The 25404-nt window shown below is 40.7% G+C and overlaps 1 protein-coding gene across 3 annotated transcripts in view; it reads left to right on the top strand.

The window, feature by feature from the left end:
* lrrc40 (leucine rich repeat containing 40) overlaps positions 1 to 18465 on the top strand; it is a 71452-nt gene extending 52987 nt beyond the window's left edge. For 2 of the 3 annotated variants that reach the window (XM_036131668.1, XM_036131667.1), the window contains exons 9-15: positions 5480 to 5525; positions 7119 to 7221; positions 12617 to 12724; positions 12805 to 12915; positions 13759 to 13836; positions 17773 to 17958; positions 18078 to 18465. In XM_036131668.1, the coding sequence (XP_035987561.1) occupies positions 5480 to 5525; positions 7119 to 7221; positions 12617 to 12724; positions 12805 to 12915; positions 13759 to 13836; positions 17773 to 17958; positions 18078 to 18183 (738 nt within the window). In that variant the 3' untranslated portion in view covers positions 18184 to 18465. The remainder of the gene's footprint in view (positions 1 to 5479; positions 5526 to 7118; positions 7222 to 12616; positions 12725 to 12804; positions 12916 to 13758; positions 13837 to 17772; positions 17959 to 18077) is intronic. The other variant, XM_036131669.1, reaches the window with a different exon arrangement.
* The last annotated feature ends 6939 nt before the right edge of the window (positions 18466 to 25404 follow it).

The following is a 25404-nucleotide window of genomic DNA, read 5'->3' as shown; positions in this document are numbered from 1 at the left end:
GACTGTCCCTCCAGGTAGGATTCCTCTTGGTGTGTAGAGCGCCATTTTCTCTCCAATTTCCTAACATTGTGCTTCAAGGAACGCAGCTCTAAATTAAACCAGGTAGCCAGCTTCCTGTGAATAATCACCTTCTTTTTCAAGGGAGCTACATTGTCTAATGCAGAACGCAATGACGAAGTCATACCGTTAACAAAGACATCTATTTGTGAATGGGAAGAAACATTGCTGCTATCTGGAGGGTATTTCTGCAATACTGACGGTATTAAAAGGGGGACAGACTCTTTAAAGTTTGATGCAGTATTGTCTGATAAAGATCTACTATAATGGAACCCTCTTTTGGGGGTGGAGAACTCAGTTAAATTAAACTCAAATGTTATTAAAAAATTATCAGATAGGACAGGGTTGTGAGGAAATGCTGTTAATTCTTCACAATCAATGCCATATGTCAGCACAAGGTCTAAAGTATGAAGCCAAGAGTGCGTTGGTTTATGCACATTTTGAGCAAAACCAATTGAATCTAGGATAGTTTTAAAGGCTACACTAAGGTTATCACTTTCTGTGTCAACATGAATGTTAAAATCACCCACTATAATAACCTTGTCAGTGTTTATCACCAAATCAGATAAGACGTCTGACAGTTGATCCAAAAACTGAGTGTAAGGGCCCGGTGGACGATTCAAAACAACAAACAGAAGAAGTTTTATTGTTTTGCAATTTGGATGAGGGAAACTGAGGGCTAAATGTTCAAAAGAGCTGTAGTTATTAATTGGCCTGGGATTAATTAATAAATCAGACTGAAAGATGGTTGCCTCACCTCCTCCTCTTCCCACAGATCTAGGAATGTGAAAATTTGAATAATTGCAGGGAGTTGACTCATTTATACTAACGTAGTCCTCTTGTAGCCAGGTTTCTGTGAGACAAAATAAATCAATCTGATTATCAGAAATCAATTCATTAACTAACAAAGTCTTTGGAGGGAGACACCTTATATTTAATAGACCACATTTAATTGTCCTAAATTTTGTTCATGGTGAGCCATATTGATTTTTATTAGATTTTTATGATTTGTTCCTTTTAGATCAGTTTTTGATCTGTTAAGTTTTGGCCGTGGGAAAGACACCGTCTCAATAGGGTAATGGGTGGGTAACAGTACAGAAAGTGCAGATAGGTGTGTTAAACTACTGCTTTGCTTCCTGGTCTGGACCCTGGGTTGTCAGCATTTAGGAGAACTAATAAATCCAGCCAGATTCCTAGAAAGAAGAGCTACACCATCCAAAGTGGGATGAATGCCGTCTCTCTGGATCAGACCAGGTTTTCCCCAGGAAGTTCGCCAGTTATTAATGTAGCCCACGTCGTTTTCAGGACACCACCTAGACAACCAGCGTTTGAATGATGGCATGCGGCTAAACATGTCATCACTGGTCAGATCAGGCAGGGGACCAGAGAAAATTACGGAGTCCGACATTGTTTTAGCAAACTCACACACCAAAGCAACACCAACTTTAGTGACCTCCGATCGGCGTGACCAGTGTCATTACCGCCAGCATGAATAACAGTCTTACTGTATTTATGTTTATCCTTAGCCAGCAGTTTCAGGTAAGATTTTATGTCGCCCGTTCTGGCCCCTGGCAGGCATTTAACTATGGTCCCTGGTGTCTCTAGTGCCACGTTTCTGACTATTGAGCTCCCAATCACAAGAGTCGGCTTCTCAGCGAGTGTGTCGCTGAGTGGGGAAAATTTGTTAGAAACGCAGACGGGTTGGTGGTGACCTGGGGGCTGCAATCTAGAGCTATGTTTCCTACGAACCGTCACCCAGCTGGCCTGGTTACCCGGCTGCACGGGTGCTGCTTCTGGATCAGACAAAAATCCCATTTGGATTACAAAAATCCCATTTGGGGTTCCCCAAGGGTCCATCCTGGGTCCCCTCCTTTTCAATATCTACATGCTCCCTCTTGCTCAGATAATAAAAAATAACATCAGCTACCATAACTATGCAGACGACACACAGCTCTACATCACTATGTCACCAGGTGACTATGAACCAGTTCAAGCACTGAGTAAATGCCTAGAAGAAATCAATACGTGGATGTGCCAAAATTTTCTTCAATTGAATAAAAACAAAACAGAAGTAATAATATTTGGACCAATAGAGGAGAGATCAAAAGTTAACACACAGCTTCAGTCGCTTCAGCTAAAAACCACTAATCAGGCCCGAAATCTGGGAGTAGTGATGGACTCAGACATGAACCTCCAAAAGCATCTAAAGACAGTTACAAGGTCAGCTTTCTATCACCTGAAGAACATTTCTAGGATTAAAGGACTGATGTCTCAGCAGGATCTAGAAAAACTAATCCATGCGTTTATTTTTAGTCGAATTGATTACTGCAACGGTGTCTTCACAGGTCTTCCTAAAAAGTGGATCAGACAGCTGCAGCTGATCCAGAACGCTGCTGCCCGCGTCCTCACTAACACTAAGAAAGTAGAGCACATAACCCCAGTTCTAAAGTCCTTACACTGGCTCCCTGTATCTCAGAGAATAGACTTTAAAATACTTCTGTTAGTCTATAAATCCTTAAATGGCTTAGCTCCTAAATACATCAGACTTGTTAGTGTATCAACCATCCAGACCACTAAGGTCTTCTGGCTCCAGCCTACTCTGCATACCTAGAACCAGAACCAAACATGGAGAAGCAGCATTTAGTTCCTATGCTCCAATTATCTGGAACAAACTTCCAGAAAACTGTAAAGATGTGGAAAACCTTAGTTCCTTTAAATCAAGATTAAAAACACATTTGTTTAAAATTGCCTTCAACTGTCCTAGTTAACTGAATCACCGCTTTTTTGTTCTATTTGCTATCTATATTTTATTCCTACTTGCTTTTATTCTGTTTTATTTTGCTATATTTTAATCATGTAAAGCACTTTGCATTGTCTTTGTACTGAATTGTGCTATATAAATAAATTTGCCTTGCCTTGCCTTGCTTCTGGAAGACCACTAAATGAAGTAACGCTAGGTCTATGTGGCTCCGTGCTAGCAAAGGGGCGGCTATCAGCTGGTTTTTCAACGGCACGGAGCCGGGTCTCCAATTCTGACACCCTTGCCTCCAAAGCTACAAAAATACCACATTCATTACAAGTACCATTATCACTAAAGGAGGCAGAGGAACAGCTAAACATCTGACACAGAGAGCAGGAGATCGTGGGAGACATAGACAGAGACGGAGAAGCGGAGGAGAGAGTAAGGGGGGAAGCCATTATGGAGCTTAGGCTAGGCTAAAGCTAGGCTAGCGCCCTTTTACCACGCCACAAAGCAAACCGTGTGAAACACGAGGAGTTCCCAAGCGCAATGTGCAGCAACAGAGAATGTTTTAAAAGTGCTTATGTGTTAGAAACAGAGGTTACAGCAAAGAGATTAAAGTCTAACTCTTGGACTGAAAATAAATACTGAAAACCGTTGAATAACTTAAGTTTAAATATGAAATATTGCGCATTTTTTATACCGATTATGGTATTCCGCGTTTGAGTGCTGCCTCCGTTTACGATCGGCCATTTCCGACGTGTGACGTCAGTTCAAGAACACCGAGAATGCGCGAAGCGAACTTGCATAGTAACACACAGGCGTTTATGTTGTACAACCGGTACAGCGAACAAGGATATATGGATGTTTTCCAGTATCTTCTTTCACACACCAAATCTGCTGATCCACGTCTACTTTGAGCAAGCGCTGAACTACGTCCACAATAAAATGCCTTCTGGGTGCGTAGTTGGTGGCTGTAGTGTCGCTCATAGACCAGTTCACTGCTATTGTTTTCATTCGGGTTTTTAGCGCATGTGCGCCGGACTGGAAGGCAGAAGGCGAACACATAGTGGGCACAAACAGAGGAAACTGATGAGTTCTCAACGTTTTTTTCTTCTTTGGATAACGTATCACAAGATTGTTATAAGAGTAAGTTGATGGTATCAGATTGCCAGATCCACACAGCAAAAGCCTGAAGGGACGGAGCGAGTCTGTGAAATGCTGGCCAAGGGTTCCGTACGGCGACATATACAGCTGCCTTATAAACACGCCAGGCAGTACACACGAGAGAGCATGGAAGCATGAAACCACTGAACGGCTACAATTATTTTATATCGGGACATAGACACCAGCAACCCCGCGACCCCAAGAGGGATTAAGCGTGTCAAAAAATGGATGGATGGACATTCAGACATGTTTGTGTAACAGCAGAAAGCAGAGTCGAACACACAGCGCTTCAGCAGAGAGGATGACCCGCCCGGTAGGTTAAAACAAACATTGTTCACTAAGGATTATTTCGGTGTTTTTGTCATATTAATCCTTTTCACAGACTCATGTCAGAGGGTTTGCATACATTGTAGATGTACGTATATAAAAAAAAAAAAATTGCAGAACTAAGTCCACAATAAAATGCCTTCTTGGTGCGTAGTTGGTGGCTGTAGTGCAGACCGCAGTGAAGTTGGTTTGACATTGGACATTCAAGCTCCGCAGGATCTAGCTCACGGTTGATCCGGTTGAAGGACTCCGGTTTCGGCCAGCGTCTCTCAGCTTCTCTCTTCTCCCATACGCGGTGGGACCGTCAACAAATCTGATTTGATTTTTGTTTCACAAGAGTGCTCTGCTGACTCTGCGGAGCTTGAATGTCCAATGTCAAACCAACTTCACCGCGGGCTAGTGCAGGCCAGAAAGTAGCGCTACATACTTGGCCGGTGGAGCAAAAGGTCCGAAAGAAATGGGATATATTCGTAAAAGAGACGCGAAAGGACTGGATTGCCGGCAGTGACAACAGTGTTTTATGCAATTCACACTTCACGAGCGAGGATTTTGAGGGGTACTTACAATGGAGCATGGGCTCTATGTCTGGGGCAGCGTTAGCTATAGTCTCCTCAGGTTCACCTTGTTCAAACTCCGTTTCTTCGTATATATATTTGGTATCAGAGTCGCCGATGCTTGAGGTGGAGTTTATAGATATATCAGACATTTTTTTTTTATTAATTTTTTGTACGTAGAGTAAGTTATTAATTAAAATTAATATATTGGTAGCGAAAGTCGTAGTATTAGCAGCCAGATGCACGGTACTCGTTCTGTTTGTGACGTCACATTCCGAAACAGCCCGATTGAAGAATGTTCGGGCTCTTTCGCTTATACAGCATGTTTTATCGAAATTACTTCCAGACGGCGCACATACTTTACATATAATATACATTTCTTTACTCTGGTGACTATTTGAATGCATCTGCGTAAAAATACATTCAGTCCAAGAGTTAGACTTTAAAGGTAAGAGTGAGAGAGTCTGGAGCAACAGACTGCAAATTCACACCCTGACAACAGGAAGTGACACAATACGCCTTACCGCAAACAGGAAGTTCAGCAGCTTACATCCATTGCTCATCTTTGTCTCTAATAAAGTTATATTATTTTTTATTAATTCAATACTAACCTAAAGTGTCGTTTTTATCACAGAAAGGAACCGATGATCTTCTGAAATATCTAAGAGGAAGAATTCAAGGTACATTTTTTGTTTTTTACTGCATTAATATCTCGAGACCAAAGGAACTAAAGTGTTGCTGCAAGGCCTTTGAATCAAGTGAATAAGTTACCTTAAAACTTCCTATCTGCAAATAACCTTATATTAGTTAACAAATTTGTTATTTATAGTCAGAGCCTAAAGTTCAATTCTGGAGTAAAAAATAATTATTTTTATTCTGATTAATATCTTTACTCTAAAGGCTGTATTAAGAATATCGGACAGGAAATGTTTTTATTTATTTAGAGCTGCTATTCTTTATTTAATATAGTTGTCCTTTTAATATAGGAGAGAATTTGCTTGGGGGAGGGGGAGGATGAGTTTCCGGGAGAAAGAAAAAGAAAATTAAACACAGGAAACGAAGCTACAGTTTATCCTACCGTAGCTGTAAACATTCTGGGGGAGTAACTTCCGTTATTTTGAATAATCAATCATTGAACAACTTCTGTAAGTAGATTTCACTGTGGGACCTGAATAAATGTTTCTGTCTTGTTTACATCAGAGTAGCGTGCAAGTGTGATTGAGAGCAACGGAGCTACTACAGCACGAGTAATCTGTAGTAAACTACGTGTCTCTGTGCTTCGGATCCCATATTTTAAGAAAAACTGTTTCAAGATGAAAAGAGCATACATGTATAACTGGAACTATGGAAGCACTAGCTGTGAATAATGAAGATATCAAGGTAGGCGCATTCTGCTCTGCCTATGGACTGAGAACACTGGTGCTCACTGTGCTAACAGTTGCTAAATAACTTAGCGTTAGCTGGCGCTTGGCTCTCGTCTTTGGGTGACGTGGCGGCAATGACATTTCATCGACCTTTCCTGTATAAGTGATTTACAACATAGTCACCACGGACATTTAATGTGAGTCAAACTGAAGAGTCTCCTGCTGAAGCTTGACAGGTTAAAATTACTCATTTTATGAATCATTTTATGAATCAGATAAATCAGCTAATGAATGAGGGTGATGACAGCAATCTCAATACTTAATTCAGATTGCTGTCATCACCCTCATTCATTAGCTGGAGCTGCACTCTTCGCAATGAGAATATAGTCAAGCTATTGTAGACTTCCTAGTGAGCCAACAGAACCTTAAAGGGGATCCTCTGGAGTACAGACTATTTATCAGAGCCTTTGAACACGGAGTGGAGGACAACACAGATAGTAACAAAGACCGGCTGTACTTTATAGAACAGTATACAGATGGATGGCCAAGAGAACTGATAACAACCTGTCTTCACATGGATCCTGAGCGTGGATACCGCGAAGCAAGGAAGCTCTTAAAGGAGCACTTTGGAAATGGATACAAGATATGTGGCCTACATTGACAAGGCACTGAACTGGCCGATCATTAAGGTCTAACAATGGAAAGGCGCTTTGCTCTTTTGGCATTCCTCTGTTCCATACAAATCTGTAGCTTGGTTAAGAATCCATGGCTTTGTACAGTGCATGATGAATTTCCACTTGAATAGAAACGTGCCTAATTCTGCTCTGTTGATACTTTACAGAATCTTTCTTGCATTTCATGGGTCGATTGGCATTTAATATTGTCTGTGACTATGTTTTTGATTTGCAGAAGAGCCTGAGAGAGCTGATCAAAGACCAACTGCTATGACTTTACCATCTGAAGTTTATGTCGATATACATAAGCTCAAAACTCTGAAGACATTGGAGTACAGGTTGGTCTGTTGGTCACTCACACTGACTTGAAAACAATGGCCTTGTTCTGTAAATGTGGTTCCCATCAGTGACATGCAATGAGGTTCGCGGCTGATGAGGCACCAACGCCCTTGGAGTAAAATCTATAAATATATCAACCAAAAATAGATGCTTATGCTTAAACTTTTAGTTGTTTTAAAAAGTTTTATTGTCAGAGTATTGATTGATCATTCAATCAATTCAATACTCTTCAAGTGTATGTTAGAAAGAAAAACAATCCGTTTTAGGTATTGTGGACTACGGCATAAAAACTATGCCCTTTTCCATTCGTCGACTCACAAGTTTTTGGTGCTCCAGGTGCAGTGCACGTGACTTCGGCAATGCCTCCATCCATACTCCTCCATTTAGTTGAAAAGGTTATTGAGCCAAAAATAACTAATTAAATAATTTACGGCGGCGTCAGTTATAAACTGATGATTTGAGCAGAAAAAAAGTAGGAACAACTAGCAATTAACTGTGTTGCTGGGGTTTATTACTAAAGAAAACTTCATGCAAAATGACCAGAAAGACAGAAATGTTAAAGGGCTGCTGCTGCTTAACCAGATCTGTATATAAATTTACTATAAATTATATATTTGGTACGCACCAGATTCAATTCAATTAAATTTTATTATATAGCAGCAATTCCCATTGTAGTGTCCATATAATTTGAAATTCTCCCTGCAGGAATCACAATAAAGCTATTTACACGCAAAAATCAAGCGGAGCATTATGGCGAAAGCTGTTTGCTCCACTTGTGAAAGTAAAATCTGTCGAGCTCTATTTGGCATTAAGATATCAATTCTTATTGCCACATTGCTAGACAGGACACTGGGGGACAGAATTTAAAAACAGGAAATTTGAAGTCATCCAGGTTTTGATATTAAGACATGCATGTAGGCGAATAAATTGATTGGATTCATCAAGACCTATGGTAAATATAGCTGAGGGTTATCAGCATAACAGTGGAAATTAATACTATGCTTTCTGATAATTTTATCAATCGGAATCATAGATATAGTAAAGAGAATTGGTCCAAGGACTGAACCCAGTGATACTCCACAAATGACCCTAGAGTATGAAGAAGATTTATTACAAATATGAACAAACTGGAAACAAACGGATAAGATTTAAACCAGCCTTAAAGCTTTTCCCTTAATGTTGTGAGAAGCATCTAGGGGTGTTCCACTATCACTGTGAAGTGAAATCAGTAAATGGAAGCAGACAGTTTTGTTGTAATATTGACAACAACTTGGGTAAAATCACCAAATTTGGAGATTTATAGGGGCTTTAATTTTGAAATTCCACATCAGCTCTTTGATGCTGCTCACCTTTGGTGAGCAGCATCTGTAGGTGTTCACTGAAGTAAAATCTGAAGTAAAATCACTGAAGTAAAATCAGTGACTGGAAACAGAGGGTTTTGTAGCAATATTGATAGCAACTTAGATAAAAATGACAAAATTGAGAGATTTTGAGAGGCTTTAGTTTTAAAAATCCATATCAGATCTTGATGATCTTAGGTGAGCAACATATGGGGGAGTTCTTTTGTCATCCTAAATTGAAAGTATTCACAGTTTTGGTTTAATAGCCATGGAAACTTAGGTAAAATAAATGGCCATTCTCAAATAAGGAGCATCCAATTACCCACATAAAACAGTGACTAAAAAACAAACAAAAATACATGCATCATACTTCCATATTCCTTGGAGGACGTGAAATATTTTTTTTACAACAGAGTGGTAAGAATGATAACTGACTCCTGTTAAACGGTAAATATATCGCTTTTATTTTTGAAAGGTCAAAGCTAGCAGTGCTACCGCATTTCATGCTGTATGCGTGACCTACAAAAACCCAGTGAGGGCTGGCTTGACAGTTGTTTTCGAAGTGGAGGCTGGCTTGATTTCAGTTTTCAGTCGTGGGAGTGCGAAGCGAATTCTGTCTCTCACTTCTGTGGCAAGATGATCAAGAAAAGGGAGGAATAGATTCAATATGCATAATATCCGTAATGTCAGAAACCTGTGGCTGTGTGCTGCTGGCTGGGCTCAACTCCCATGGAAGGATTGCAGCTGCAAAGGTGAAGGCCGATCAGCTAGCCCTGTCTGTGTGATCCACGGAAGGAGGAGGACTTGGATTCACAGGCTCAGGTGCTGTTTGTGACATCCAGAGGAAGAATAGGTGAAGCTATAACATTCGCTTTTCGACTGCTTTCAGCAAAGGCTTCGCCAAAATTTACCTGTTTTGAAAGCTCGTTTATTCACTTTAGCTAGCTTCACAGGAGTTTCAATTTAGGACTATGCACACGTGCCTGACCCCACAGACGCACACATATGTACCTACTGAGACAAAAAAAACATTTATTGTGTTTAAATTTTTTATATTAATAAAGAGAAAAAAATGTATTATTCAAAAATTAAAATGGAAAAAAAATATCAACGCGAATCCATAGGTACATACAGATGGGAGAACCCAACCCGGAGTCCCCAGGCTCTGCTTCTTCAATGGAAGACGTGTTGGTGGGATTAAGGAGGTCTTCAAAGTATTCCACTCACCGACACAAGACGTCCCGAGTCGAGGTCAGCAGCACGCCACACCCACTATAAACAGTGTTGGTACTGCACTGCACCACCTCCTGAGACGCCGGATAGTGGACCAGAATTGCCTCGAAGCCGTACGGAAGTCTTTCTCTATGGCCTCTCCGAACTCTTCCCACGCCCGAGGTTTTGCTTCAGCAACCAGTCGAGCTGCCTGCCGCTTTGACTGCCGGTACAGTCAAAGCGGCAGGCACACTGGTGGGTATCCACCAGCGTGTTTGAGGTTTGCCACCGTGACATGTACCGACAACCTTGCGGCCAAAGCTCCGAATAGCCACCTCAACAATAGAGGCATGGAACATGGTCCACTGAGACTGACAGAGAACTCTGTCAGACGTTCCCAGCAGACCCTCACAATACGTTTGGGCCTGCCAGGTCTGACCGGCTTCCTCCCCCACCTTCGGAGCCAGCTTTCCACCAGGTAGTGTTTGGTGGAGAGCTCCGCCCCTCTCTTCACCCAAGTGTCCAAGACATGCGGTCGCTGTTCAGATGAAACAACAACAAAGTCGGATCATTGAACTACGACAAAGGGTGTTCTGGTGCCAAGAGCATATATGGACACCCTTATGCTTGAACACGGTGTTCGTTATGGACAATCTATGACAAGCACAGAAGTCCAACAACAGAACACCACTTGAGTTTAGATCAGGTGGGCTGTTCCTCCCAACCACGTCCCTCCAGGTCTCACTGTCATTGCTCACGTGAGCGTTAAAGTCCCCCAGAAGAACAAGGGAGTCCCCAGGAGGGGCACTCTCCAGTACCCCCTCTAAGGACTCCAAAAAGGGTGGGTAATCTGAACTGCTGTTTGGCGCATAAGCACAGTCAAGGCCCGTCCCGCCACACGTATGCAGAGGACCCACCCTTACTAGGGGCATAAAGCCCCTGACAGCATAGCTCCTAGGGTCATCGGGACACTCAAACCTCTCCACCACGATAAGGTGGCAGCCCAGGGAAGGGCGATTAAACTTCAAAAAGTTAAATATTACCTTTTTATAAACTGGAGTTGTGATAATTAATTGTTGAGCAATAACAGGCAAAGCAGAGACTGGTTATTGTAATGTGCTAGTTTGTTCTATTTGCAGTTTATGAAGGGTTTCCTGGGGGGCAGGGTGGAAGGGAGTTGAAATTGTAAAGTTTGGCAAAAGTGTGAAGGAAGAATTTACTTGATGCTGCAAAGATGAAAGTAAGTTAAGCAGGTGATGTTATGGATGTGAAAAGTAAAGGAGAGGATGGAGAGGGCTTTCCAGGATGGCACCAAGGTTCTTAAGCTGAAAGGTGGGAGAGATACAGGAATTGTCAATGGATATTTTAAAACTGCCAAATTTGGTTAAAGCTGACTTTGCACAATAACAACAATTAAGTGTGGTACGTAATATGGCATGACGTCCATGACCCCGGGAATATGGGCTGACTGGAAAGAATTTTCAGTCCATCCATCCATTTTCTGATCCGCTTTATCCCTCATGTGGTCGCGGGGTGCTGGTGCCTATGCTGGTGCGTACACTGGGCGAGAGGCGGAGTACACCCTGGACAGGTCGCCAGTCTGTCGCAGGGCAACACATAGACAGACAGGACAAACAACCATTCACGCACACACTCAAACCTAAGGACAATTTGGAGAAGCCAATTAACCTAACAGTCATGTTTTTAGGACTTTGGGAGAAGGCCGGAGTACCCGGAGAGAACCCATGCATGCACAGGGAGAACATGCAAACTCCATGCAGAAAGACCCAGGGCTGACTTGAACCCAAGACCTTCTTGCAGCAAGGCAACAGCGCTACCCTCTGCGCACTGTGCAACCCACAGAATTTTCAGTCAAATTGATTATTTTTGCTTCAACCTCTCCAATAGGGTAATGAGTGGGTAACAGTACAGCAGCTATAGACAGGTGTGTTAAACTTTGGCTCTGCTTCTTGGTTTTGAGCTTGGGTTGTCAGCATTTTGGAGAACTGATAAATCCTGCCAGATTCCTAGAAAGAAGAGGAGCACCATGCAAAGTGGGATGGATGCCGTCTCTCCGGATCAAACCAGGTTTTCCACAGAAAGTTTGGCAGTTTTCAATGTAGCCCACGTCGTTTTCAGGACACCACCTAGACAACCAGCAGTTGAATGATGGCATGCAGCTAAACATGTCATCACTGGTGAGATCAGGCTGGGGACCAGAGAAAATGATGGTGTTCCACAATGTGTTAGCAAACTTACACACTGAAGCAACACAAACTTTAGTGACCTCAGATTTACATAACGGCCTGTTACGACCGCCAGCGTGATTAACAATCTTTCTGTATTTACGCTTATCCTTAGTCAGCCATTTTCTCCACTCACCCATCGGTGCGTGTTTAGAAAGGTCCTAGTTTAGAGGTGTAACCTTCCGTTTTACCAGAATAAATTTGAATCAGTGTATTGTTAGACTTGTCAATACAGCACCTGTGGCGACTGCGTAGAAGGGCATACAGCAGCACTCTGGTTTTTGGTGGTTATTTTCTGACATCCTATAAGACTAGCAATAATAAAATATTTCACTTAACACCAAGGTAAAGGTTTATAAAAGACTATTAAGTAAACTCATGTAAGTTTGATGTGCTTAATTTTTTTCCAATTTTAAATTTCCAATTGATAGGTTTTTTTCTACAGAATTTATCAAAATACAAAGGAAACCTTTTATTTCAACTTGGTATCATGTTGCTGTGATGTAAAAGCAGTCTTTATATCCAAAACTATGACTTCTTATGGAGCTTTTAAAATATGCTTTTAAAAAGTTGAGTTTTAACGTTTCTTTATTCAGCAACAAGCAGGCAGACAGCATTCCAGACGAGCTGTTTGAGGCTGCAACACATCAACCTATAATCACAGTTAACTTCAGCAGGAACCAGCTGACGTCTTTACCTGCCCGGTGTGTATCACTGTACCATAAATGATTCTGGACAAACTTCCCGTTTTTCAAAGACTAACTACAATGTGTTCAATGTGCAGACTGCTGGAGTTCCAGTCCTCACTGTTGGATTTAAACCTAGGGTTCAACAGACTGTCCCACTGTTCTCCTGACATCAGCACCTTACAACAGCTCACACACATTGACCTCAGGTACAAACACATAGATTCATAGACATTTGGTTTTATTCATCTGCCTTCTCACTGCCTTTTTAATTAAAAGTCAGGAAAAAAATGTTGCAGTTTTGACAGTAGTGACAAATCCACTCAGATTCAAATGTGCATATTTACATATTCTCTGTCCTTTTATCCTTAACTTTGATTCATATAGATTTGCTCCTTAAGGTGCCTTCCTTCTGGATGTGAAATATGTGAATGGAGCGAGTGATTTACATGTTATCCCTATGTCAAGGCAAATTCAGGAGCGAATTTATGATCTGCGATGTGAACATGTTTCGAGTCAACACTCGAGTAAACGTTCACGAATCAAGCTGTATAGTAGTAACCACTGTCTGAGACTGTGTACCCAGTCTTAGCACATTCCTAACAAGCACATGAGGTCTCTTATCATAAGAGTTACAGGACACATCTCCAACAACAGGAAACTGAAGGAAAATCCACCAGATGTTACACATGCCATGGGTTTTGTAAAAAATTCCTTTATCGTTTGGCCAGATGTTCACATTGAAAAAATTACGTTTCTGCTAAACTTTGAAGGCGTTGAAAACTCATCTGCTTTAATAACAGAAGATATTACTCCTGGACCTACCGTAAACAATGTTTTTCAGTTTGAAACTAATTTGCTGGTGTCCGTGTGTTTGTCTCCACCCTAGTAGTTTCATGCTTGTTTTAATGCTTGATGAGGTTCATACAGTCTCTAGGATGGAGACTGAAAATTCTAAGCCACATCGTTGGGTTGTTACTCAGAAAGGAACCCAGATTGAAGAGCATTTAATATAGTTTGTAATTAATTTTCTGTGCCTTTTTATGTTTCAGGAACAACCAACTGACTGATTTACCATCTGAAATTAAGACACTATCTAAACTGCAATCCATTGTACTGAACTACAACAGGTAGGTCTCTGAATCTAGTTGGATCTGTTTTGTAAAGATTGTAGCAGAAGACGTAACGTCAAATTCTAGAAATAGAAGGGTAAAGTGACCTTAAACACACATACAGTATGAGGTTGGAACGTTAATGTCGCACCAAACAGTACAGTTAGCCAGTTTCACTAGAAGTGCATTCATACAGAGATACATTTATGCATATAGCTGAGTGAGGGCTGCAATAACCTAGTGACTAGTAAGTTCCTTAGGATCAATGTTCCCCCTAATTTTTCATTTGTCTGAGCATTTACTGGACCTCTGTGAGCAACATTACATACACTGGGGCTATACCAATATTACCTGTCCAAAACCTGAGATTACAACAAGTTACATGGCTTACTAAAAGAATCAAATAATAATAATCAAAGCAATAATTTCTTTAAGCTTACTTAGTTTAGATACAATGGATTTAACCCGATTACATGAAAAAGACAAAAATATTGGATTTTTTTTTTTAATGAGCGGTATAATATATCTTATTTGAGAGTAGGGGTCCTGCTAAGAAAGAACTGAGATACATGTACATCTTTCAGAGTTAAAATTTTATTGCTATGAAATTATTTCCATTTGTGCAATGAGATTTAGCACAAACATGTGGTACTGTACAGCTTTGCTTCTGTCAGTCTGCTCCAGGGCAGCTGTGGCTACTATGTATCTCACCACCATCAAAGTGTGTATGTGTGCATGAATGACTGACCAGTGTAAAGTACTTTGGGGTTGTCGGACTAGATAAAGCGCTATACAAGTACAAGCCATTTATATATATATATATATATTGTTGTAGTCCTTCATAAAATAAGAAACTTATAAACAGAGCTGCTTTTCAAAAACGGAGGTAGAGTAAGAACGCCAGCAGAGCAACAGCGCTCCAGAAACAAACAGCAGGTGTGGCGCTCAAGAACCAACCAAAGTGGTTGAAAAACTGCACTTACAATCTCAGATAAGCAGATCCCAAAACCACAGCCACACAAACAGCTGAGATGCAGCATGGATAACAGATGCACACCGCAACCTGCCCAACTATAAAGGCATCTGCCCCACCCATCAATCAGTGATGCGCTCTGATCAGCACCAGATGCACAATGAGTGGGATCAAGGAACACATCTCACCAGAATTGCAAAATGTTACAAAATGACTTGGTTTATTATTATTTTGTTTATAGTTCAGCTTGGATTTTATTGTCTTAACATATTCTCTCTTAATGTAGAGAAAAAACAACCTTAAACAGGGGAGGGGGCCTTAGGTTCCAACTATCAAAAACCTATAATACTGCTATAGGATTAATTCTGGCCAATCATCACCTCAATTCCTATGATCAAAACATCATTCCTGCAAGCCAGGCCAAAAAATGACCCTAACGACTCCCCGTTACAGAGGGGTGGACCAGTTTCGGTTCAATCTGCTGCCTTAATGACTTTAACGACTTCCCATTACTAAGGGGGTGGACCTGTTTCTTTTGAATTTGCATGTTGTCTAAGCCATTACAAGGCCTTTGTTGGGCAGTAGTATAAAGCTTGATACTCCACATTACTCCAGACGTTTTGAATTGAGAAAGCTTCCTGGATAGGAAGCGAAAGTCTTCAAACTACGGAAAGTCCAGTTGTTTTGTTTTTCACATTTTTTTGGAAATGACCATGACCTGGATGACTGAGAATCTTCACCAGCAGTAGATGCTTCTGTTTTTTTTTTTTTTGTCTCTTACTGTCTCTTTCATGAGAAGTGAATGCTTCTTGTCAAGACTTGATACAGTCCACTGGGTTTACTTAGATAAGAAACTGTTTACAAAGTCAAATTCAATCAAATCATACTGACTGGTCAAAGTGCCTTGAGATGGCGTGTTGTGAATTGGTGCTAATAAATAAAATTGAATAGAATATAACCATGTTTGGGTTCCCTTTCATGCATCCAATAAGGGCCCCTGACACCAAGAGCAAGAGGAGGGATCTCCCTTTGAAGTGTCTTCAGAGACACTCAGTAGGCTCTAGTTCACAGAACCCTACATTGAAACTGAATGCGCTTTATTTGAATTTAGTTTATTTGTTAATTTTCTGTTGCCTCACTTGTTTTTGTTTTTTTCATTACCATGAGCCTTACTGGAATCTTGAGGACCCTGGTGGATAGGATTGCATAGATGAATAGAATGGTGAAAGTGGCTTCCTTTAACATCAATGGCACACTCAACTCAATTGAGAGAGAAAACATTATCAAAATTGAAGAGAGGCCAAATTCCAATAATTTTCTTGCAAGAATCGCACTTGGTTGATATTGAACATGCAAAACTAAATAAATTAGGATTTAAATGTGTATTTTTCTTACCATGGTACGAAGAGTAGTGATTCTGATTTCATCAAAGATAAACTGAATATATTTCTAAACACAGAGACAAAGAGGGTATACTTGTGTTGGTTAAAGGCTAAATTAATTGTATTGAGGTTAATCTGCTAAATGTATACGCTCTTCTGGGTAGCAACTGGAACTTTTACAGATCCAATTTTGAACTGAAGATAACAAAATGTCATGGGCTCCTAATAGGTGGTGGTGATTTTAATACCAGACTGAACCCAAAAACAGATTAATCTAATGGCAAACCCGATGCAAGCAGTATCATTAAAACAATTAAAACCCTACCGAACGAAGTATCTCTAGTCAGAACCTCTCAACCTGGTGGTGAAATTCCACGTACCAAGAGCCAGTTTCCGCACCCAACACACCCGACCCCTTTGGCCCCTCTAACAGTTGGTGAGCCTGGGAAGGGGGACCCATGTCTCCTCTTCGGGCTGAGCCCGGCCGGGCTCCATGCGTAAAAGCCTGGCCACCAGGCACTCGCCAACGTGCCACACCTCCAGGCCTTGCTCCAGAGTGGGGCCCCGGTGACCTGCGTCCGGGCGAGGGAACACAACGTTCATTTATGTTGCTCATCATAAGGGGTCTTTGGGCTGCTCTTTGTCTGGTCCCTCACCTAGGACCTGTCTGCCTTGGGTGACCCTACTAGGGGCTTAAAGCCCCTGACAGCATAGCTCCTAGAGTCATTGGGACACTCAAACCCCTCCACCACGGTAAGGTGGCAGCCCAGGGAGAGGTGTTTTTAAGGACATTACATCAAAGTTGGACCTGCCTGTAGTGTGTTATTCTACGTTAAGTTTGAGAGTAGCTCCAAATCCAGACCTTGATGGGTTGATAAATTTGATTTCCATTGATCATTTTTGTGTGAGTTTGTTGCCAGTACATTCAACTATGTAACGGACAAAGTATTTAATAAGAATATTTCATTCATTCATATGCAAGATGTATTATTTTACTGTTCCCTTTAGAGACAGTGAACATTAAAGTGGAACTACACCCTGAAACATGGCAATGACTCAAAACTATACCAATGAGGAGAATTATAAAATGGAAATTACTGGACCTAGTCAAAGCCCTGATCTTCATCTGATTGAGATACTGTGGGGTGAATTGAAATGGGCTGGACATAGAGTAAACCCTTCAGACAGCTCATAACTGAAGGTAAAAATTGGAACATAGTTTCCTCAGACTCATTTCACAGACTGGTTACAAGAAGCATCTCTTTAATATTATGCCAGCCAAGATTGTTAGACTAGCTATTAGGGGGTGAGGTGTCCTAATAGTTTTCTTAACTGGAAAACACAGTTATGTAACCCTTTTATTTAATGAGAAATGAGTTTAATTTCTCATAATGAGTGTCAATCGATGTTGTTTAAGTGAAATGAAATCACTTTCATTTCCAGACTAATAGAAATAAGCAGAGATATCGATATATGAGCATGTCTTTAAAACAAACTTCTTTTAACAAAATGATAAACTTTAAATATAATTAAAATAAAAATTAAAGATGGTGAATATAACTTGTTTAAAAAAAATTTATTACTTTCATGTCATGACAGATTTCGCTCCTTCCCTGAAGCTCTGTATCAGATCCCAACTTTGGACACGGTGATGCTTGGAAATAACCAGGTGTGCAGGGTAGATCCCAGTTGTCTTATTAAGTTGTCGAATCTGTCCACACTGGATCTGTCAAACAATGACCTGTTGAACATTCCTCCTGAAATGGGTTTGTGTACCAGTCTCAGGTAAGCGGCTGTTTTTTGTTGTTTTTTTACAATATTATAATGGTCAAATCAATATGAGTGTAAAATCTGCATTTAAAAAATTCCACTTTCTGATGATTTGAACTTCGTTTGAACCTCAGATGCCTGAGTTTGGAAGGGAATCCTTTCCGCACACCCAGAGCCGCCATTGTGGCCAAAGGAACTGATGCGGTGTTGGAGTACCTACGCAGCCGCATACCTACATGAGGTGTGAATTTACCGGAAAGTACAAAAAGGACCAAAATTTATGCTTTTTTTTTTTTTTCATTGATTACATTTAATGCCTTAGTTTGATGTTAAAAATGTAGTTATTTTTTAAAAGGAAAATGTCCAACATCTTCTAAGACGTGATTCAGGAACATAAAGAATTCTCCATTTTATTGTTTTGTCTTGCCATTTGTTATTTTGGAAAAAAAAATTAATTTGAGCTCTGTTTTCAACCAGTCATCACAATAAAGCCAGACCTTTATTGGTTGTTGTTTTATTTGACATGTTCTGTCTTGACAGCTCTGATAAAAAGATGGTACAAAACCAAAGACAACCCTAATGATGAACACAGGTACATACACATACAGTGGTCGGCCGTCAGTCTTTGGTGAATACGCCAACAAAACTTTTTATTTCTCTCAAATGTATATGTATTTTTCATATTTTCTTTTATTAGTATTAAATAGTGTTGATATTAACATAATGGCAAGTATGTGACAAAAAATCTGAAACCGCTTTGGGTGCGACAATGCACTGTTAACAAACTTGTTAAAGCTCACATTTTGTTTTGGTGGACAACTTTGTAGACTAATTCCATAAAAAGCCTTTGATGTTTATGTTTTGACAGTATCCAAGCAATCTTAGATTGGATAGTTTAAACCTAATATTGTACGTATGGTCAAATTAGTTTGTTCTTTTTTTTGTTTTAATTTTCTTTAAGTCAATCTGTGTAGCTCCAAACAAACCATTTTATGGTGTCCCAATCTGGTTGAAAGAGCGCGTAGACTACATATTTTTAAGTTCCGTGGTCTTCCTCTCTGTAACACCTCCTGTGTGGTGGACCGAAGTAAAAATGCATGAGGAGTCACAGGACATTATTCAAAAGTTGGGGTTTTTATTTTTAACCCACAAGCCAAACTTACAAAGATGGTGGGTTCCAGAGTCATAAAAGAGGTCAAAAAAGAAAAGAAAAGCAAACTTTAACTGACTGCACAACCAAACATAACTGACCTTCACAGAAATGACACACAAGGGTATATATACACTGTTTGGCTGGTCAGACCAATAACACAATAGGGGTAATTAAAACCAAACACTCACAAATGACAAAACAAAGCAGTACAGTTAAGTTTGGCAATAAACTAATCTAACAACAATGAAAAACACACCAACCTCTAAATATAAACCCTAAGTGAGATACAAAACAAAGAAAGAAAAATACAAATTCCCCTTCCAGCAAGAGCGGGTGGAACGGTCCAATTTCACCTCCCCGGTATTTAGGTGATCTCAGCCCTGGCTGCCATCTTTTGTCTGGCCAAACTCCCAAGCACCATGGAAGGTATGAAATAAAGATTAGTAACAAAAACACAAAAAAGATATGGATGATTGACTAAGTACAAAAGTGAACTAAATGTGCACGCTTACAAATAGAACACATGTACCTAAACTAAGAATAAAGTTTTATTGCAAACTAAAGTGTGCATATACTGATTGGTAAATGAAAAGTGCATGTGTGGTACAGACTTTTAGGGTGTGGCCATGGGTTTGGCCATCACACACTCCCCCACTTCTTGGTCATCACCACCGGAGCGAGAGAGGTGATCAGCAGTGGTGTTCTCTTTCCCCGGGATGAATTGTACCTTGAACCAGTATGGCTGCATGGCAAGGTACCATCTGGTGATTCTCCCGTTGGTATCCTTCCTTCCTTCTTTCTAGCCAATGCAGGGCTTTGTGGTCAGTTTGGAGGATGAACTCTCTTCCAAGCAGGTAATATTTGAAAGGGTCAAGCGCCTATTTTATGTCCAAGGCTTCCTTCTCTACCGTTGCATAGCGTGTCTCCCTTGGCAACAACTTCCGGCTGATGTAGGCAACAGGATGTCGGTCATCTGGTGGTCCCTGCAGAAGCACTGCCCCAAGACCCCTTTAAGGAGCATTAGTCTGCAAAGTGAAGTCCTTATTAAAATCTGGAGAATGCAAGACTGGGTTCTTACTCAGAGACTGGCAAATATCCTGGAAAGCTCCTATGGCTTCTGCTGTCCATTGGATTTTATTGGGACATCTCGAACCAGCCCTGTCCGTGAGGAGAGCTGCTCTGTCTGAGAAGTTTGGAATAAATCTATCATGGAATGCTGCCATCCCCAGAAAAGATCTGAGCTGCTTCCTTGTTTGTGGAAGAAGACAGGAACTGATGGCATTAATCTTGTCAACCTGTGGTTTGATTTTCCCACCTCCAATGGTGAATCCCAGATACTGTATATCCAGGGGCAGATCCAGGATTTTTCAAAGGGGGGTGCGCAAGTAAGGGTCATGGGGTCAAGGGTCATGGGGTTGAGACAATGTGAGGCTAAAAGACCAAAGAATGCCGTCTTTACTCTTTCACACTACCCTCATTATTCATCTAAGGGTTTTTTAATTTATAATAATTTTAATGGATGAACATAAGTGGAATTAGCATGATTACCTTATTGTAATTGAAAATGGGTTTTTAAGCCAAAATCTCGCGCTTTTTACAGCATGCACAAGGTTAAAAAGTAGTTTGAAGAAAAAAATTATCCTTAACAATTAATCAAACAAAGATTTTCTTTATTTCCAGATATATTTATACAGAAAATGAAATAAAAAGACCCAAGGACTTAATAACAGTTTGGTACGGTTCAAGTGACAAAAGAGTTTTAAAATATACATGTATTTTAACAATATATTTTAACCATATAAACTATATTAAGAAAAAATAATAATTAGAAAGACCCAAGGACTTAAGAACAGTTTGGTATAGTTCAAGTGATAAAGAATTTTTTAACATATTTTAACAAGATAAACCATGTTAAGAAAAAAAAAAACTTTAAAGTAAGTTAAACCAATGAACATGTATGGTGAAGTTAAGCCATAAGCCTATAATAGAACTGTAAGACTTCACAAAGAATATTCTTCCCTTCTACAACACCTTCAACTTTATGATGACAATGATAATGGGTTTAGAAATGTCAACCTTCTGGGATGCTTCTGGGCAAATATGTCTGATTTTGTTGATGTCTAAATGAATGTCCTGGTGGACATACATAAGTAGCAAAGCCACAAACCTTTCCTGTCCCATTGTTGACCTCGGCAAAGTTTTCACTGCTTTAAGGCCTGAGTTAGCACGTTCCACAGAAGCACTCGTAACAGGTATAACTGACAGAAGGTGAAGAATCATAGAAATGTTTGGGTACCACTTCATATTTGTCATCCTTAGAATTTCAGGGAGAGAGCTGGGTTTTTCCACTGATGACCGCTTTGTGTGCAACAACTTCACTTCCTGCTTGAATGTTGATCCTGATGGTAGATCATCTTTATATGATGTAAAGATCTCTTTCTCACTCTCATCGTTCATCATATGCAAGTTGCTTGGCAATAGTTTTAAGCTTAGTATGTTTTCATAAAGGAGACCATTCTTAGTTTTAACAATAAAACGCATGTGGCACTAAAAGGTTTAGATCAGACAATACACACTACACAATAACTATTGTATGCGTGTCAATGTCCACTATTTTCTTTTACTTTACACTCTTTTTTTTCATTACTTTTCAAAAACTGCAACAAAAATTTAATTTTCATAACTTTCCCGTTACTTGAAAAAGTTTTCCTGAAATAGCATTACTTTACAACTTTACACAACTTGTAAGAAAACCACATGTTTTCTCATTATCAACATTTTCTAACGATCATCATGGCTTTTTTCTCTGGGGAGAATATAAGATTAAGGTTGATCCATACTCCAATCTGTAAGGTGGCGGTAATGCACCTAAAATTTGTTTGCCAACCACTATTAAAAAAAGAGAAGAAGAAGAAGAAGAAGAAGAAGTAGTAGTAGAAAAAGAACAGGCTCGTCACTGCGCGCTATTATCCAAGATGGCCACGACCGGTGCGGCAGAGTGATGGATTAATTAGCGATAGTAATGGAGTTTCATGGATTTATCATCATCTGAGAGTGATTTGGAATATATAGAAGACTTTCTTGACAGCAACCTGATTTTTGACAAAATCCAGCCATACCAGTTTGAGGCAAGGAGACCAAAAAGGAACGATGTGAGTTGAATCTGTCTGCTGCAGCAGCGGTCTCCTTATTTTTGTGATGTTTTTTACCCGATGTATTGCAACATCAAACTGCCATGCACGTGGGCATTGTTGCTTCAACAATAGCTCTAGAAAATTTCAATGGTGAAGTCCTCTGGAAATCCGAAATAATTGTTGTTTATCACAGCTGTATGAGTGCAGTGCCTCTGCTAAGAAACAACACAGGATGTGACGTCAGGCCGTCATTACTGCCCATATTTGGGCACTAAATGCTGCCCCCAGTATCGGTGATTGCGATGAGAATTTATGCCGCGCCGGCATCACAGTGTGTTCTAAATGACAGGTACTGGCTATTAATCTTAATTCTATGAAGGATGTTTAAAATTTCGGGCTCTTTAAAAAATACTTTTGGTCTCCAAAAGGGGGGTGCGCGCGTTCACAGGCAGAACTGTGAACTCAAACAATCCCCAAGGGGTGCGAAATGCTGTCAACTCTTGTGAGTGCTTAGTAAGGGGCACCTGCCAGTAACCTTTAGAGAGGTCAATAGTTGTTAAATACCTCGCTTTCCCAAGGTGCTCAATGAGATCATCTATACGTGGCATTGGATAAGAGTCTAACTTCGAAATGGAGTTGAGGTACCTGAAGTCGATGCAAAATCGTATTGTGCCATCCTTCTTCGAAACCAACACAACAGGGTTGCACCACTCACTTGTTGAAGGTTGGATGATTCCAAGGGACAGCATAAAGTCCATCTCCTTCTTTAGCTCCACCTGGAAGCGTTCTGGTATCCTGTAACTCATACGCTTTGCCACAGCACCAGGTTTCAGAACAATGTTGTGCTCCACTAGTGTGGTGTGACCTGGGAACTCTTGAAATATGTTTGAATTAATCAGAGGCATTACCTGAGACACATGCTCCTTGGTGAGATGGCTTAGGTTCAGGTCAGAGGATGTTACTGTAGGCAAGTAATCATCAACCTCCTCTTCTTCACGCACACTGTGAATTAGCAACACCTCCGGTTTATTTTCAGTGCATGGAACCCACTCCTTAAGAAGGTTGACATGAAGCACTCTACTCCCTCGCGGGAGACCTGGTGTGGAGACTTTGTAAGTAGTGGGTCCAAGTTTCCTTAGAACTTCAAAAGGCCCCTGCCACTTTCAAGCAACTTACTGTCAGAAGTTGGCAACATTACCAAAACCTTCTGGCCAGGAACAAAACTCCTGTGGCAAGCTCTCTTGTCAAACCAAGCTTTTTGGTGTTGCTGCGCAGCTGCCATATGACTCTGAGCCAGTTCACTCATCTGCTGCAATTTATCCCTCATTTGGACAACATATGAAATATTAACTTCTTCCTCTTTACCTTGGTCCACTTCCCAAGAGTCCCTCAGCAGGGTCAGAGGTCCCCTCATCTCATGGCCATAAAGGAGCTCAAAGGGTGAGAATCCAGTGGAAGCCTGAGGAACTTCCCTGTAGGCAAAAAGTAGGTATGGCAGCCACTGGTCCCAATCAGACCCTGTATCATTAATAAACTTACGGAGCATTTGTTTCAGAGTTTGGTTGAAGCGCTCTGTCAGCCCATCGGTCTGGGGGTGATATGGGGTTGTCCGTATGCTCCTGATGCCCAACAACTTATAGACCTGTTTCAACAGTGTTGACATAAAGTTAGTGCCCAAAGTCTCATGTGGGAATCCAACCCTTGAGAAAAGTTGAATCAATGAAGAAGCCACATATCTTGCTTTGACAGTCTTTAATGGAAAGACTTCGGGACATCTTGTAGCATAATCTGTAATGACCAGCATAAAGTGATTTCCAGCTTTGTTCTTCTCCACAGGACCAACTATATCCATGCCAAGACGTTTAAACGGTGTGCCAATAATTGGGAGAGGGTGCAGTGGTGCTTTTACTGGCATTCTAGTTGAAGTCTTCTGACAAAGAGGGCAACTTCTGCAAAACCGAGCAACATCTGAGCTTAAACCAGGCCAGAAAAAATATCACTTAATGCGAGCAGTGATCTTGTGCTTCCCCAGGTGGCCAGCCCAGGGAATAGTGTCCCAAAGTAATCACTGTTTCACGAGCCACTTTAGGGACCACCAACTGCTTAGCCTGGCCATGTTGGCGGTATAAAATGCCATCTTGCAGAATGTACTGCTCTTTATTTGTGTCAGATCCGGCAACTGATTCCTTATCCTTAGCCCCCAAAAGTACATCAGACAGAGTTGGATCATCCTGCTGTATTTGTCTAATATTCATGGGTATTTGAAATCCCAAAGGCATATCTGGAGCAACCTCAACTGAGGCCTTTCTGACAGCATGTTGAAACTTTTCACCCCTTCTTTGCCTGTGTGACTTCCGAGACTTTCCAGGTCCTTTCTCTAGCTCAACCTCAAAGAAGGGTAAAGCACTATGTGTTGCAAAATGTTTGTCTCGATTCTTAGCTTGGGTCCACATTACAGCTCTGCACTTCCCTTAATAAATCATAGAGAACTCGCAGATCCTCCCCAAGTACCACAGGGTAGGGCAGGTTATCAGCTACCCCAACCTTTAACAAACAGTCATTCTGTTATGACCAAAAAATGTTTTCTTTAAAAAACCCACATAGTTCTGTGAATTAACCTTCCATTTTGCTAGACCAAATTTAAATGTGTGCTCATAAAAAACACCCCGGCCCTGTGTGCACCTGAGCGATGTGCCACCTTTAGGTGGCATGGTGCTTTCTGTCTCACCCAGTCCATTCACTGTGCATCTTTGCCAAACCATAACTATATAGATGGCTCAGGACAAGTCAGCGTCTGTCTGGTCAGAATTTAAAAGCATATAATATAAAGTCATCAACTTTGGCTGATTCAGGTTTCAAGTAATGTGAACAACATGCCTATTCTGACTGATGACAAAGTAACATGAATGTTTTGGAAGTGGTTTGTATTTGAGTCAAAACAAATCTGATTGAGAATCTGTGGAGGGTCTAACATTTAGGGTGATGGCAAGGAGGCCTTTTAGTCTCAAAAACTTTGAGCTGACTTTTCCAAACAGGTGACCTCGGGCAAGATTGATTTCTGATAATCAAGTTTCTGACACAAGTTCTTTGTCCAAGTGCCTAGGAGATCGCTTCAGAAAGATTTGCCAGTGGCTGGTAGTTTTCCCATGAAAACAACAATTTTGCGCTTAAGTA

Source organism: Fundulus heteroclitus, unplaced genomic scaffold (genome assembly GCF_011125445.2).
Source record: "Fundulus heteroclitus isolate FHET01 unplaced genomic scaffold, MU-UCD_Fhet_4.1 scaffold_45, whole genome shotgun sequence".
In the NCBI taxonomy this organism is placed as follows: Eukaryota; Metazoa; Chordata; class Actinopteri; order Cyprinodontiformes; family Fundulidae; genus Fundulus; species Fundulus heteroclitus.
The sequence above is the reverse complement of the archived record's forward strand: the minus strand, read 5'-3'. Positions and strand labels throughout refer to the sequence as shown.